The sequence below is a fragment of the Saccoglossus kowalevskii genome, chromosome 22 (assembly GCF_978046115.1).
Source record: "Saccoglossus kowalevskii chromosome 22, keSacKowa6.1, whole genome shotgun sequence".
Taxonomy (NCBI): Eukaryota; Metazoa; Hemichordata; class Enteropneusta; family Harrimaniidae; genus Saccoglossus; species Saccoglossus kowalevskii.
Genome location: NC_140662.1, coordinates 26344109 through 26361864, shown reverse-complemented (window position 1 = coordinate 26361864; position 17756 = coordinate 26344109). Strand labels below are relative to the sequence as shown.

General features: G+C 35.1%; 1 protein-coding gene across 1 annotated transcript; it reads left to right on the top strand.

Annotated features, from left to right (window-relative positions):
- The first annotated feature begins 219 nt into the window (after positions 1-219).
- Positions 220-16837, top strand: LOC100368519 (vacuolar protein-sorting-associated protein 25-like). The gene is made up of 6 exons (XM_002733738.4): positions 220-459; positions 11447-11592; positions 11805-11858; positions 14668-14756; positions 15742-15817; positions 16689-16837. The coding sequence occupies exons 1-6, from the start codon at positions 278-280 to the stop codon at positions 16799-16801; spliced, it is 660 nt and encodes a 219-aa protein (XP_002733784.2). The 5' UTR covers positions 220-277; the 3' UTR covers positions 16802-16837.
- Positions 16838-17756: the final 919 nt, after the last annotated feature.

The following is a 17756-nucleotide window of genomic DNA, read 5'->3' as shown; positions in this document are numbered from 1 at the left end:
ATTGCTGAACAATTTTCAATTATTTAATTAGTACATTAATTTATTATTTATAAAGTTATATTTATATCTATTACCCAACTTGAACTTCGAATAATAAAATTATGTACGTTTGGCTTTCATATACTTGCGAATAAGGTTGAATGTTTTCCAAATGAGTTTTAATACAAGCATTGTAATTGGTCGAAATAACAAAGTAATAAGACAAAGCGTCATTGGCCAGAAGTTCGTGAGGGATAATGTAAGAATCTGGCACCAGTTCACGTCGCGTCTGCTGTCGATGTCCATAAAAATTGTCAAACTATTCCTTCGTTCATTTTCTGTTTTATTTCTTCGTAACAAAATTACGAAAACAAGTCTAAAAGTCACGCACCACCAGGCATGCGCAGATGAATCATCACAAATGGCGGCGCCCTCTGATTTTGAGTGGCCATGGCAATACAATTTTCCTCCATTCTTTACGTAAGTTAAACTCTTATTCTTGGGTTCGATATGAACAAGACATTTCAAACTTTGACAGTTTCTTCATAAGCACGCCCGACGAAGAAGTTTCAGAGTCTGACTGTACTCGAAGAACTATTATCGTCACTTGTAAACATTGCACTGAAACCCATTAATTCCGTGTACACGCGACATCAAACATTACGAGTTTATGTGTAGCATGGAATTGCAGTTCCATGATGTGTAGTAATATATATATATACATATGTAATGTTTGTCAGGGCTCTTCTTGTACTTCTGTGCGCCGTGGTACTCGGAGACTTAGCATTCCAACCACAGTAACAAATATTATTTCAGTTATTTGCAATGTTGACAAATCACTCACTGCTTTTGGTTCAGCGGAGGGATAAAGCTAGACTCGTTTCAAATGTTTTACAGCAAGTCTCAGAAGTATTGGGGCAGCCAATTTGCAAACTCGCAAGCGAATTGGCTAACTGCTTGGGTTTGACTAAACAGTTGGCTTTCGAATCTCGCTGGCGCCGACTCGAGGTCGCGTCCACTCTGGGCGAGCCTTTGCTGCAGTTTAGCAGCTCTTATTGGCCGCTTAAGCTATTTTGATATTACGTTGCGGCCATAGAGCTGCAGATCGCATCCATTGAGAACCGCACAGTTCGCCATCCCGGGGCGCACGCTAATTTTGATGTTATCGAACGATTTCAATGAAATTTAAAACGAATAAAAGTTATCCTTGCAAACACAAACATCTTAGGTATCTACTGACCGAAAATGAAGGACTATTTCTGGCAGAGCTCCAGAAGGAGTACCTACACTTTATGCAAATTTTTTTAAAATTATGCTAATTTATTCATGACGTAGCAGTTTCTGTGCTCATGAATATTCATTAATTTGTGGGTCATTACATTTTAAAAGGGGCGATATATTATTTTTGGGGGAAGAGTTAGAAAGGGGGATTAGCAATCCTTAGGGGGTCAATACAAAAGAAGGGACCCATTTGGAGAGCAGCCATGCTCCTCGTGTCTGTTGTTGCACGTGACCTACAGCTGTCAACTGTGTTCGTTCTTCGACTGTGTTCGTTCTTCGACGACTTCGGCTGGCTTCCACGTGGGGTAGTATTCTTGTGTTCTGTTTTCCTGACTTGAGTTTTTGAATCCGCTGTTTATGATTTTAACGTCTTTCATGTCTTTTGTAGGAGTGTCCAATCCGTGATTCGAACTTGCGATCTTTGAGTTCCCAGCGCACTGTCTTGTCCACTGTACCACGAGTGTCTTCACACAGGAGTTAGGATTTAAGTCCTATTCATAGGACACTGTCTTCACTAGCATTCAAAAATCTAACTAAACATACTGGATTCGAACCAGCGATCGCTCACATTGCTGACATAGTACAAATCAACTGAGCTATGTGGGTAGTCATGCAAATTAAATAATTTGTTGTCATATTTAGCTTTATTGCCAAATGGTGTTTGCGAAAAAAAGATGGGCAGGCAAGGGAATTGAACCCAGGTCCTCCTGGTCACTATGTAGAGAACTGACCCACAAGACCACAATGGATTGACTGGATGTATTTGCATTTGATAAGACTATATAGTGTGTATATATATAGAAATACAACATATTTCTATTATTGAGTTACAATTGTCCAAAAAATTGCCAATTTTGTGTTTTTACTTGTGTAAACTATATGCATGCCATAACCCGTTAGTGTACATCTTGCCAATTGGGTGTTTGCCATTTGCGTTGCCCATACCTGACCCGACCCTAACCCTAATGCCAAGACACGTTCCTGTTAATAATTCCGTTGCCCATACCTGACCCGACCCTTACCCTAATGCCAAGACACGTTCCTGTTTATAATTGCTCAACAATGATACTCTGTTGTGCACTGTCTGCGGGTAAGTTGCATTGATGTCAACTGATTAAACAAGTCGCGTTTAAGTAATTTCCACTATTAACAAGTGGTTAAATTGTGACAATAAATGTGTGGACAAATATTTGAGATTAATTTTGGTGTAGACAACTCTCGTTTAATTATTTTACACCATTACAAGTTGTTAAATTGAGAGAATAAATGTCTCAACAAATATTTAATACTTAGTTTGATGTAAACAACTCACGTTTGATTAATTCCCACAATTACAGGTTGTTAAATTGAAAGAATAAATGTGCGGACAAATATTTTAGACTTATTTTGGTGTAGACAGCTCTCGTTTAATTATTTTACACCATTACAAGTTGTTAAATTGAGAGAATAAATGTGTGGACAAATATTTTAGACTTATTTTGGTGTAGACAGCTCTCGTTTAATTGTTTTACACCATTACAAGTTGTTAAATTGAGAGAATAAGTGTGCAGACAAATATTTTAGACTTATTTTGGTGTAGACAGCTCTCGTTTGATTAATTCCCACAATTAAAAGTTGTTAAATTGAGAGAATAAATGTGCGGACAAATATTTTAGACTTATTTTTGTGTAGACATCTCTCGTTTGATTAATTCCCACAATTACATGTTGTTAAATTGAGAGACTAAATGTGCGGACAAATATTTTAGACTTATTTTGGTGTAGACAGCTCTCGTTTAATTATTTTACACCATTACAAGTTGTTAAATTGAGAGAATAAATGTATGGACAAATATTTTAGACTGATTTTGGTGTAGACAACTCTCATTTAATAATTTTACACCATTACAAGTTGTTAAATTGAGAGAATAAATGTATGGACAAGTATTTGAAACTTATTTTGGTGTAGACAACTCTCGTTTGATTAATTCCCACAATTACAAGTTGTTAAATTGAGAGAATAAATGTATGGACAAGTATTTGAAACTTATTTTGGTGTAGACAACTCTCATTTGATTAATTCCAACAATTACAAGTTCTTAAATTGACAGAATGAATGTATGGACAAATATTGACCATTATATTTGTGAGTAAATACCTGTTGTTTAATTAATTTCCACCTCTACAAGGTTGAGAGAATAAGTGTGCGGACAAATATTTTAGACGTATTTTGGTGTAGACAGCTCTCGTTTGATTAATTCCCACAATTACAAGTTGTTAAATTGAGAGAATAAATGTGCGAACAAATATTTTAGACTTATTTTGGTGTAGACAGCTCTCGTTTAATTATTTTACACCATTACAAGTTGTTAAATTGAGAGAATAAATGTATGGACAAATATTTTAGACTGATTTTGGTGTAGACAACTCTCATTTAATAATTTTACACCATTACAAGTTGTTAAATTGAGAGAATAAATGTATGGACAAGTATTTGAAACTTATTTTGGTGTAGACAACTCTCATTTGATTAATTCCAACAATTACAAGTTCTTAAATTGACAGAATGAATGTATGGACAAATATTGACCATTATATTTGTGAGTAAATACCTGTTGTTTAATTAATTTCCACCTCTACAAGGTTGAGAGAATAAGTGTGCGGACAAATATTTTAGACTTATTTTGGTGTAGACAGCTCTCGTTTGATTAATTCCCACAATTACAAGTTGTTAAATTGAGAGAATAAATGTGCGGACAAATATTTTAGACTTATTTTGGTGTAGACAGCTCTCGTTTAATTATTTTACACCATTACAAGTTGTTAAATTGAGAGAATAAATGTGCGAACAAATATTTTAGACTTATTTTGGTGTAGACAGCTCTCGTTTAATTATTTTACACCATTACAAGTTGTTAAATTGAGAGAATAAATGTGCGGACAAATATTTTAGACTTATTTTGGTGTAGACAACTCTCGTTTAATTATTTTACACCATTACAAGTTGTTAAATTGAGAGAATAAATGTATGGACAAGTATTTGAAACTTATTTTGGTGTAGACAACTCTCATTTGATTAATTCCAACAATTACAAGTTCTTAAATTGACAGAATGAATGTATGGACAAATATTGACCATTATATTTGTGAGTAAATACCTGTTGTTTAATTAATTTCCACCTCTACAAGGTTGAGAGAATAAATGTGTCGACAAATATTTGATACTTATTTAGGTGTAAGAACTCGTGTTTGACCAACTTCCACCATTGCAAGTTGTTAAAATAAATAATACTGGTATCATTGGATATTTGATTTAATTGTGAAACTTTCTAACAAAACGTTAACTGCTGGCTTCGAACCCTCAATCAACAATTCTGCAGACACGGTATAAATTCAACAACACCACAGAAGATATTCGTCTGTTGCCTGAATTGTTTTCGTAATATAGGGAACGCCATCGACACTTTAACAAAACTTACCTTGACTTGGGTCTTGTTTATCTCTTGTCACAATCTGGAAACTGTTGAACAAATTGCGCGTCGTCCAGTTTAAGACGTTAGTTATTTTATTATTTATTCATTCAGTTTTGTATGGTGCAGTTTTGTGAGGTTTATTATTTTTTGCGACGTTCTTTGTTTACTTGTTTACGGTTTGAGAGATTTCAGTTTATTTGATTTACGTTTTTACGGTAGCTCTGAGCGGGACTCGAACCCACTGTCTTTTCAAGCTAATTTTGTTTTATTTTGATGGCACGCTTGTGTACCACGCCACGACGTTGGTCGTTAAGTGGTGTTCATTTTTCTAACTACTCTAGTGTTCCGATGAGTTGAACGGAAAAGCCAAAACGATTGCTGGTTTCTGATTGCTTCGGTTCTGGTGAGTGTGTATCTAGTGTGATTCGAACCCATGTCGTTTGTATTGGGCGTTTTTTTATTTCCCATGGTAGCTACGCCGTAATATGCAACCACTTCCCCGTTTTATTGTGATTTTGAGTGTTTAATGATGTCTTCCTCACCCGTCACGCCATGACCCAGTTTCAACCACACGGCCATTTTGCAACACAGTTCGTGACCCTCGGCGTCACCCGACTGACTATATGAGCGTTCTCTTCAACTGTTAAGCTAGGATTTATTACCGTTATTATCATTATATTGTCACGTGATTTGTTTTACCTTATGTGTAATGTCTTAAGTATCTTTATTGTAATTTGTATATACCAATTCGTATATACCGAGGAAACGACCCCGATTGAAGGTCATGTATTTTATGACGTCACCAATTCGTGTGTAGGTACTGCTTCTAGATCTGTGCCCTATTTCTTCTTGAAAAGTATATATTTCTGTGTATAATTAGACCGAACGTAATTTAATCGATTGAACGACGGATTTCAAGATGACCTCTGTCATGTGTCCTGATCACATGACAATGAAGAAGCATGCGCAGTTGACATTTTAACTGAAAATTGAGAATGGCAGGTTCTTGCATTCATTGTGGAGATGAGTTCCAGAAGAAAGTTAAAGGGTATCGCAGGCAATTCATTGCATCTAGACTTAAAACCTCAGAAACTGTTGACAATGCATTAGTGAATGTTCTAAAGCTGAAACCCATTACCCCGTTGGCTTGTTGTCTCTTTCCGCATAATATTGAGGAGCATTGGTGGTAAAATATACATCATACTTTTGCCATACCCTGTTGGTAATATGGCCGATGTGTGTATATTATTTAAAATACAAGTAGTACCTTCTACTTGTTGAGCTTTTAGGTCAAATTTAAAAATATCTTTCAGATTCTGGTCAAAAGATTCCATGCTGTCTGCTGTCTGCTCCTGTCACTTGTAACACTCTTTGGCAAGTTACAAGATTATTTTTAGATTTTTCACAATATATAAATAAAACTGCTTGAAAAAAATATTTTTAATAATACATGTACTTTATTTGATTTTTTCAAAAAAAGATGAGTCACTTAATGGTGAAATGAAATTAAAATTATAAAAAGCCGTCTGCCGTTGTTTCGTCACATGAAGCGCTGTCCCAGACAGGCGCCGATGGCCGTCTGCTGTAGTCACGTGATTACACTCGTCACTAAAAGAGCCAAGTCACGTGATAGAGGTCGGCTTCAAAATGGCGGCGTTCAATCGGAGGTTTCACTTCGGCACAGTTTTAACGTGAAATAGTCTCATTTACACGAGCAAATTTGCTTAAAGCTTGCTGTAATCAGTAACAGATATATTTGTGAGAACATATTTGTCTATTTTTTCCTGCAAGTCGAGGTAATTTTATTACAATCACAATTTTAATGATACATAACTGGCATATTTAAAAATCTGTGCATTTCTTTAGGGAAGGGAACTGCAGCTCTCTGGTCGCCCCGCAACGTATACCACGACCAAGAGAGCTGCATAAACTGCAGCAAGGCGAGCCTATATTGCATTAGGGGATTTGCTTTGCGAAGCGTAATAATGTATAAGTAGTTTTCCTGGTAAGTCTGAGAATAGCCACAGTCAGCTGAGATACAAGTAATAATATGATAAGCAAATAATTCACCAATATTTACTACAGTAGAACGTCGATTATCCGGACTGTTAGGGGGACATGCTTTTTGTTCTGTTATGCAAACAGTTTGGATATGCGATCTTGTGTAGGCGTGCTCAAATTTACAGGCTCACGTACACACAAATTCTAACGCACATGACTGTAATGAAATCAAACAATAGTACATGTAGAGTACATCATTAAAAACATTTTTATTTAATCAGTAATACATTGTAATAAAAATGTTGCACGCTAGAATGTTAAAAAACGTTACAAAATGTTCGTAAAATGTAGCGATAATAAAGTTCCTTTGCTTCTTTCTTGAGAAAACCAAGTCCCTGAACGAAGTGAAGACTGATTTCTCTAAAAGATCGTCTTTGGCTGTTTTCATTATCTTTCGTTTCAGTCCTGCACTTGAATCCATTTTACTGGAAAAATCCAGCAGCTTTTGTTTTACCTTGATATCGGATATCGTCGATTTACCAACACATTACTCGGTAGATAGATTGCTTGCAGTTTCGTAACGTTCTAGTCGATTTATAATTGACACCTTCGCATCCAAATCAAGCACACAGCGTTTGCGTTTCGCTGGGGTAGCCATGCCAACGCTAGATAAAAGACGCTGATAAAGTAAACAGGCGAAAAGTCGCTTCATATACGCTGTGTATAGATCGGCTCGATGTTACCAGATTGCTTGTGGATTTTCGAATGGTAAACTGCTACAAGATGTCCCGATTTTATTGGATTCAGCAAAGTTTTTAACACCTAGAACGATTGACATAATAAATTGTTGTAAAAATCCAGGTTGGCTACTGTGATCACCGGACGTAAACACTTCGACACTGTGAACCATCAAAAACGGCCCGCCGACTGTGGTCATTGGTTGCCGTTGTCTGCTGATAAACCATCAAAGAGGCACACCAAGGTTTTGTCGTTTCGTCACTCTTTTTCACTGCACTAATAAACTGGCGTCGCTTCTGTGGCAAGACATCCCAGAAGTTATTTTCTTTCTTTTTTTATTCCGAAACGGATGTGACTTCTGATACTGGACATTAAAATTAAAAATCGGAAAAAACATGGGATCGGCTCATTGCCGTGTTTCTTTGACGACAGTGGAACCCCGTACAATTTTCCAGGGAAACGTATCCGAACTGCGGTGACTTACAACTTAGTAAAGTTAATGAGCTTACTGTAAACAGTGGAGAAGACATTTGATGAAGTTTGTGTTTTTAGGACATTTGTTATTTACAGTGGAACACTGGTGTTGCATAAAAGGCTTGTCTGAATTTAGGAAAATTTTGGATACAGTACAAAAATAATTCGTTTCATTTTTTGCGCAGACACTGTAAACAATGAACGTACACGTGAAAGACTTCGGATTACATGTTGATAATAGTTTTATTGAAAGTGTTGCACCAGGAAATCACACAAGACGACTGTAGTATTTATTGTTCACAGTTGACTTTTGTATTATATGGAACACAGCCAGACCTGCATACAAACTTTGGGGGACACACAGTAGGTTCGGATAACCGAACATTTCAGATAATCGACGTTCTACTGTATATATATATATATATATATATATGGGGGTAGCCAACTTGAACATTGATGGAAACTAAATAAAGAGACAAGTTTAGAAACAGATTCCTACAAATCAGAGAGAAAACAAACTTTCACATCCAAACGATTCGTTGGGGTAACATTAAGCCAACTGCTAATAAAATTCGACATCACTTCATTACACGAAGAACATAGAACACTTTCCCTGGTATATTTGAAAGCGAAATCGTCATCCAACTGTAAAAGCCATCGCTGACTAGCTTCTAAAGTATGACGACCGTCCCTACCAGGGTCCCTACTGTTATATAGATTCACCCAATGTGAGCATGACCACAAGAGATTCGAAAGCCAACCGTTTAGTCAAAACCAAAGCAGTTAGCCAATTCGCTAGCGAGTTTGCAAATTGGCTGCCCCAATATTTCTGAGACTTGCTGTATAAGTATACGTTTCTAATATGATGGACATACGTAGTAGTACGTTCATGCAGGGAGCTGGTCCTTGCTATTATGTGGCAGGGGAAAGACTTCCTTAAGGCCAAAACCCCAAAAACTCAAGCCCTGTGTCCTGTAGAGGGGGACATATAATTAAAATAGAAGAGTGGCACTGGAGTGACAAGGTTAGGATTAGAGTTAGGGGTAAGGGGCACTAAGTAAGACTTATCGTAGTAGGCAATGTCTGGCAAGTGAGCGCAACCGAGTAGATTTATGGATACACTAAAAATAGAACTGATGTAACCTCAGAACATTGAGGTGGTAAACTGTGGAAATCAAGTTATTAATTCGCAAGCAAGTTGAACGGGATTCAAGATGGCACGCATGATTCATGTTTCACTGCTAATCAAAATGACTTGAAATACTATTGAACTATTTTCAGTTCGTTGCTTTATCAATAAATATCATCGATATACAGGGTTTGTGTTAACCCCATATTCTGCTTCCTGGACCTCCAAAATTACTACATTAGTACAAAAATTGACCTCATTTGTACACAAAATATATTTCCAGTTCTAGTTCATCAGGACTCGATACACTAAAATGCATGAAGATCCCCTCCTTTAAGTATTGTCAACTGTAAGATTATCGAAAGAAAAATGTTCATTCCCTGAAAATATACTATTGCAGATGAGTGAGTCAGTGAAAGAGCTGTTAGTTTCAACTCATACTGATTAGAAGCATCCACCTTGAGAGGAATCTAACTTAGTATTTCTATAAATTTGAATTTGTCTTATGATAAGTGGAACCATAATTTAATGTTGACGTAATACATGTGTGTATCTTGATAGTCTAACTTAAATTTTTTTTATCCTACATGCATTTGACTAAAATATCGGACAGTTAGAAGTTTGATGAATTATCGTTATGACCATAATTGGATTTCTTTTGTTTTGCTCTGTAATAATGTGTTCACTTTGCTGCCCATTTGTTTGAATAAATTTGAGTTGCTGTACTCAGCACATACCGGGTACCATTCATTATTGTGATGAGTACAATAACAAAAAAAAATGTTCATACATAAAACAAATCTGTGTAATTGTTTGTGTATTTTTCAATTAATGTGATCAGCCCCTATTCCCAATAGGAAATTATAATAATTTGGTTCAAACTCAACAAATAATTTGTAGAAAAATTTAATTCTAGAGTGTATTAGTGTTCAGAGGGTCAAGTCGTTTGTCTTTTATTCTATATGCGTATTGTAGCCACTGCTTGCATGGGGCAGCCCTGGGTGACTTTCACTTTCTGAGGAAACAAATTATACAGAAACTAAAATATAATATGTAGCAGGAATTGTCATGAAAATATACTATTGCAGATGAGTGAGTCAGTGAAAGAGCTGTTAGTTTCAACTCATACTGATTAGAAGCATCCACCTTGAGAGGAATCTAACTTAGTATTTCTATAAATTTGAATTTGTCTTATGATAAGTGGAACCATAATTTAATGTTGACGTAATACATGTGTGTATCTTGATAGTCTAACTTAAATTTTTTTTATCCTACATGCATTTGACTAAAATATCGGACAGTTAGAAGTTTGATGAATTATCGTTATGACCATAATTGGATTTCTTTTGTTTTGCTCTGTAATAATGTGTTCACTTTGCTGCCCATTTGTTTGAATAAATTTGAGTTGCTGTACTCAGCACATACCGGGTACCATTCATTATTGTGATGAGTACAATAACAAAAAAAAATGTTCATACATAAAACAAATCTGTGTAATTGTTTGTGTATTTTTCAATTAATGTGATCAGCCCCTATTCCCAATAGGAAATTATAATAATTTGGTTCAAACTCAACAAATAATTTGTAGAAAAATTTAATTCTAGAGTGTATTAGTGTTCAGAGGGTCAAGTCGTTTGTCTTTTATTCTATATGCGTATTGTAGCCACTGCTTGCATGGGGCAGCCCTGGGTGACTTTCACTTTCTGAGGAAACAAATTATACAGAAACTAAAATATAATATGTAGCAGGAATTGTCATGTAAGCAAGTGCAGACAAGTAGTTTATTGATTGAATGAAAATAGAACTGACATAATCTATGAAAGCTGTTATTTGAGCTGTTATGAAAGTTATTTGGCATGCAAGCAGAATTCATGATGGTGCCATGCATACCTTCTGTGTCACAACTGCTCAAAACCACTCAAAACATCATTCAGAGTTTAACTGTTTTCTGTCCATTGCCAGAAAACAATTTCCTTATCATTGCGGTAATTTGTGAAACAACAAAGAAAATATTGCTGCCCATTGACCGAAAATGTTCAAATGCTTGGAGTATATATATTTTTTCCATACTCACCTCTATATATACATGTACACTTGTTATCTAAAGCCCTTCCAGCATTTGCTATTATAAAAACATATTAGAGAAAAGCAACAAAAAAATGACCACAAACTAAATGAAAGGAAAACATAATTTGCTCAGTTTTTCTATCACCTCTCCACCCTCTGAGTTTCTAATGGGTATGCTGTATTTGCTATTTATTTGTAGGTGTGAACAATTTTTCTATTCATACTTGTAATTTACTTCTGACAGAGTAAATGCAATCAGTTGTTGTGTATAGATCATCTCTTACTTATTTCAGTAATCAACAAATGTTTTTTTGTTTTTTTTACAGTCTTCAACCAAACCTGGAAACAAGGCAAACACAGCTTGAAGCATGGTGTAGTCTGGTATTATCTTATCATAAACATTACAAAATATTCAGTCTTGATGTGACTGAGGTGCAATCAAGTCCTTTATTTTCTAACAGTAAAATTAACAGTATCCTTTTACATGGTTTGTTATGTATGAATATTGAGTGTGTTGTGTTATTATTTTGACTTGCACATCAAAATAAGGAGCTAAAAGTCATGAAAACTTAACCAGTGAATAACCAGTGTCACTTCTACAGCAGTCTCCTCCAATCTAATTAATTCAAGAAAAATGATTTTAATAATAACATGTTTTGATAATTCCTTGACTATTTTCTACAGGAAAGTTACCATTGGATGCACTTTATATAGTCTTAGAAGAACTTCGAAAAAAAGGTTTTCTTTTCTTTCCATCGAATATAGAAGACTATAATAGAATCTCGTGCTTGCTCCATGATGTTTAAAAAAATATGGAATTTATTTTGACATATGATGACGCGTATCCCGCAGTCGTATTTTGAATGTAAATGAAGCATACATGACTTAAGAAGCTCATAATGAGTAAATACTGTTGTGAAATGTGTTCCTGAAAGATCTAAAACTGGTTTATTGTAGTGACAATGTTTCATACCAAATACCATAATGGCATTTAGACTAGACTGGCATTAATATTTGTATCTGATTGCAGAATTACATTTTTTGGTAACTTTTTCGTTCTTTCAACTATCTGGAAATAATACCAGGATGAACTTAAATCATAAATGAGTTTCTTGAAAATCTTTTATATGCAACTTTACCTCTGTGCTTGGCAATGCAATCAAACTGATTTCACAAAAATATTACACACACATGCTAAAACTTGAAAATGGTCGAGTGGTTGGCTATGTTGGTTTTATTTTCACTGGTTCATTTCCAGGGCAAGCTTTGACCATTTTTGTTCAAAGTTGGCACAAAGACAAGACATAATACTCTTCACATACCCATTTGTTTCAACATGCCATCAACTATTTCTCTGGTGTGCCTGCTTCAGTTCCATTCTAACGTAGTGTTGTCTGTTCTCACAGATTATTAGTCCCCGTTCGGACGCAGTCCGAAAACGGGGACTTATGTTTTGCCCTGTGTGCGTCCGTCCGTCCGTGCGTCCGTGATCACCTGTATCTCGAACATGCATGGACCGATTGAGTTCAAACTTCACTCATACATCACACATTATATGGGACATATGCACATGCATTTTTTTCATGATCCGATTAACGATAGCCGAATAGCGGCCATTTTAAGGCCGAAAATGCATCAAAATCGCACATTTTCACCATTCCGGACCCGGATCTCAGTTATGCATGGACGGATTTTGTTCAAATTTGGTACATACATTAAACATAATAGGACCTTGATGCACGTCAGTTTTTTTTTTGGATCGGGTTCGAAATAGCCGACTGGCGGCCATTTTGTTTTAAAGAATTCAGTTCTGGATCCGTATCTGAGACATGCTTGGATTGATCGAGTTCAAACTTCACACACACAAGGTACATCATGTCACAAATATGTATGTGCATTTGTTTCATGATCTCATTAACGATAGCCAAATGGCGGCCGCTTTAAGGCCGAAAATGCATTGAAATCGCACATTTTCACCATTCTGGACCCGGATCTCAGTTATGCATGGACGGATTTCATTCAAATTTGGTACATACATTAAACATAATAGGACCTTGATGCACGTCATTTTTTTTTTCGGATCAAGTTCGAAATGGCCGACTGGCGGCCATTTTGTTTTAAAGAATTCAGTTCTGGATCTGTATCCAAGACATGCTTGGATTGATCGAGTTCAAACTTCACACACACAAGGTAAATCATGTCACAAATATGTATGTGCATTTGTTTCATGATCTCATTAACGATAGCCAAATGGTGGCCGCTTTAAGGCCGAAAATGCATTGAAATCGCACATTTTCACCATTCCGGACCCGTATCTCAGTTATGCATGGATGGATTTTGTTCAAATTTGGTACATACATTAAACATAATAGGACCTTGATGCACGTCTTTTTTTTTTTCGGATCAAGTTCGAAATGGCCGACTGGCGGCCATTTTGTTAAAGAATTCAGTTCTGGATCCGTATCCAAGACATGTCTGGATTGATCAAGTTCAAACTTCACACACACATGGTACATCATGTCACAAATAGATATGTGCCTTTGTTTCATGATCTGCTTAACAATAGCGAAATGATGGCCATTTTAAGGCCGAAAATGCATCAAAATCACGTATTTTCACAATTCCAGAACCGGATCTCAGTCATGCATGGATGGATTTTGTTCAGATTTAGCACAATGTGTTGTACATATGCAGGTGCATTTCGGTCATGATCTGCTTTGAATGTATATGTCACTCAAATATGAACGGAACGGGGACTTGTCATTGACAATGACTTGTTTATATTTGTGGTTTGATTCAAAACTGGTGAATCCTCCCCATTTCAAGAAAAGTAATAGACTATTTTTCGTTCACTGCGAGAATCACGCGTTATGCGTGAAATCGAACGTAAAAACAGGACAAACAAAGGTCATAGCGTCGTAGTGGCGTCAAACATCGCGTGGGTTTCGACAAAGGCGAAGTATTTTGGGGGACATTTCCATGCTTAATAATGTGCTGTCCACATTTGATGATAGGCAATTTTTATTAAGTAAGGGTATTCAGAAGCAATATTCCCCTGTCGAAGATTGGCCGGTCGATGTGAGTTACGAAATAAAGAAATTCTAGTTCAAAATCAAATCGTTTGATGTTCGACGCACGTTTTTCATACATCTTGCGAGATCTCGCAATTGTACGGAAAATCCCCTATTCATGGCGGTATGAATCTTGCTTTCTTAGTGATATTTTGTAAATTACAATTAAACACTTAAGTTGCTCGTTGTAGTTCATGATAACTAAAGTCATGTACAAGGCTGGACTTTGACATTTATGTCTTGTTAATAGCTGATATAACATGCTCTCATATGTAAATTAGCTATATTGTAATATAATACTTTCCAACTAATCATGTGAATTTGAAATTTCTAACTGCAATAAAGCACAAATGTTGTGAGTCAAAGAAAAGAAACTTAAGTTTTGTAGCAGTGAACTTATAACTAAGGTTTGTGACAAAAATTTAATGATTTGAGATGAAGTCATAGTAATTGTGTCTTTTTCATTTTTTTTTCAGGAAATTTAGAATGGTTGGATAAAAATCGAAAAAGATGTTTAATTATGTGGAGAACCCCAGAGGAGTGGGGATCACTTATATATCAATGGGTAGGTATTTGAATAATGTGAGTATGCTATAGGACTGTACTGCAAAGGTTGATGTGGTCATTTTACTCTTAGTGTATCTTCATAATAACCTAATTAGTGTAATGCATCTTCCCAATCTCACTACTTGTTATATGAAGCCCATAATTGATCATGCTGATAAGAACTCATCTCGCTTTCATGAATTTTGTTTCAAACATGTCCACCATTCCATATTTGGAATTTGCATTACCTTATATGGAAACAGATATCCCATGTGATACTGCAAAATTAAGGCAAGCTAGAATATTTGAAGATATGATCACAGATATATATATATATATATATATATATATATATATATATATATATATATATATATATATATATATATATATATATATATATATATATATATACATGTAAATAAAAATTTATTTAAACAAAAAAACTATTTGGGCTTCAAAATTTCTAGTATATGTCATTTTTATGGCATCTGGAACATAGCACTAGGAAATAGCATTCTTTTATGTGTTACAGTGCCATTTTTGAGAAAATTGTCTTAATATTTTTTTTAAATCACTGTCTTCAGGAAATTAAAGAAAAATTGCATTGTTCTTTAAAACCCTAGTTTTTAAAATAATTCTGGGCAACAAAAGTAATCCGTCATTCCCAATATATTATTTTTTCTGTCTATGTCTAGACAATTTGAGATATGACATAATATCTCTGCCATAGGAACCTATGGTAAAAGCAGAATAAAAATGGCCACCATCCACTAAAATACAAACATCTCAGAAACTAGACTGGTGAACCCCAACTTTTTTTAAGTCAATATCCTTATATTACCCGAGAGTACAGTTTATTGAAAAACAAATAATTTCCAAAAATAATTTCCATTTATGAGTAGGCTTCTATCTTAATAAAACATACTTGCAAGAATCAATATGATAAATTGGTCTTCCTGTGATTAATGGCTTCTTCTTGCATTATTATCTTTTGTTTTCAGGCATCTAGTAATAGTTTATTGAACAGTGTCTGTACATTGTACGAGTTGGTCAGTGGAGATGATACAGTCAAAGAAGGTGAGTTTTCTTCAATCTTGTCTGTCTTTGATCGATAACAGCAATAACATCTACTTTCAATATTTTTAGCAAACATTGTGTATAGACTATCTTTTAGGTTCATTAATTAGCCAAGAAAATAATGAGGCCAAACAGACTGTCTATTCAGAAAGAAGATGGTCAATTGTAGCAGTGTCCAACCAGCTTGATGAAACAAAGCTGACATTCGGACACATGTGTCAATTTTGGTTATTTCTTATTTGTGAAAAATTGATTACTCAAACATTTGCTGGATTAAAGAGAGTATTTCACAATAACTACTATTGCACAATCTATTGATACATTGTTTTTGACAGGAAACAGAAGCATTGCAAAACATTGAAATAAAAATAAAATAAAAAACTATATGGGTCTTAATTATTCACTGGGTTTTGTTTTCGCCTATTTTGCTGATAGCCAAATGCTCTGAATTAAAACCCAGTAAACAAAATAGACAAATTATGTGAATATCCCGACAATACCAAATCTGCTAACAGTAAACTCAGTCCACAAAGTTGACGAATCCAGTGAATATCCCAACAATACCAAATCTGCTAACAGTAAACTCAGTCCACAAAGTTGACGAATCCAGTGAATATCCCGACAATACCAAATCTGCTTATAGTAAACTCAGTGAGTAATTCTCCCTCTGCAGTACTTAGAATTTTTCAAATCCGGACAATATGAAAACTAGAATATCATTGTTTTATACAAGATACACGTCGTGTAATATAGAGGATAAGACGAGTTCATAGGCTCTGCACTTTTTTGTCAATGACCGAGTTGTTGCCACTTCTCAATATTCCAAAACAAAAGATGGTTGATTATTACAACATAGTGTTTTATATTACAGAGTTCCATGATTTGGATGGTACTCTATTACGACGTGCATTGAAGACACTACAGGTGCAAATGAAAGCTGAAATCATAGTCTTCGATGGAAATGAAGGAGTCAAATTTTTCTGAAATATTTAATACATTCAACAAATATGATGAAAATAATTACTACATCTTTTTTGCTGAATATACAGCAGAATATCTTTCAAAGTTTTGTATTTCAAAAATTTGCAAGATATGTTAAAGAACATTGGTCATCAAGTTTGTGTAAACTAGCAATGTGGTTTTGGAACTTGTATCAAGCACAGCACAGCAAGATGACCATTGCCCATATAATTATTACTGAAAAGTTTAGTGACTGTAAAATAAGACTGCATTTATGCAAGTTTTGGCAAACAGTGAAAATTAAATTTTGGTGCAATCACATGGCAGAATGCCTTACAAATACAACTAGCTGTCAATCATCATTTTCTATTTATGGGTGAGTACTGGTAGTATTTCTAGGCCTCTGTTAACAGAAAAGTAGTTTTAGCCACAGTATTAAATTATTTCCTTTGGCCAAATAGTGATCTGTTTGCCCGCTGGAAAATGGTTACGAGAGAGCATAGTATATTTTATATTCATGTAACAAACAGTTATTTAATAGGCAGTATCTTTCCTGATGTCTAATTTACCTTTCCGTGGGTGACGTTTTTAAATGATATTTGGTTTGAAATTCCTTTTAGCCATCAGTGGCGAAAGTGGTATAATTTGTGGTAGCCGTTGGTGATTGACAAAGGGTCAGCAGAAGCCATGCATTGCAGATGTTTTCAACGTTCTAAGTAGTATGTAAACTGAGTAATGCATAATTATATTTTTACACATTTTGTCATTTAGGAATAAATACTGATCATTTCACATTAGTAGCCTTGCATTTACATAAATACCGTTTACTCGGTATGTCTGTGGTCAAAATAAGTTGTTTATTAATGATCCAGCAAGCCAATAAACAAAATGTTTGTTGTACAATGTATATGTGCTTGTATTATAATATAATGTAACAATAGGCAATTCAAATTGGTGTTTGAAGATTTAATCGAAAAGA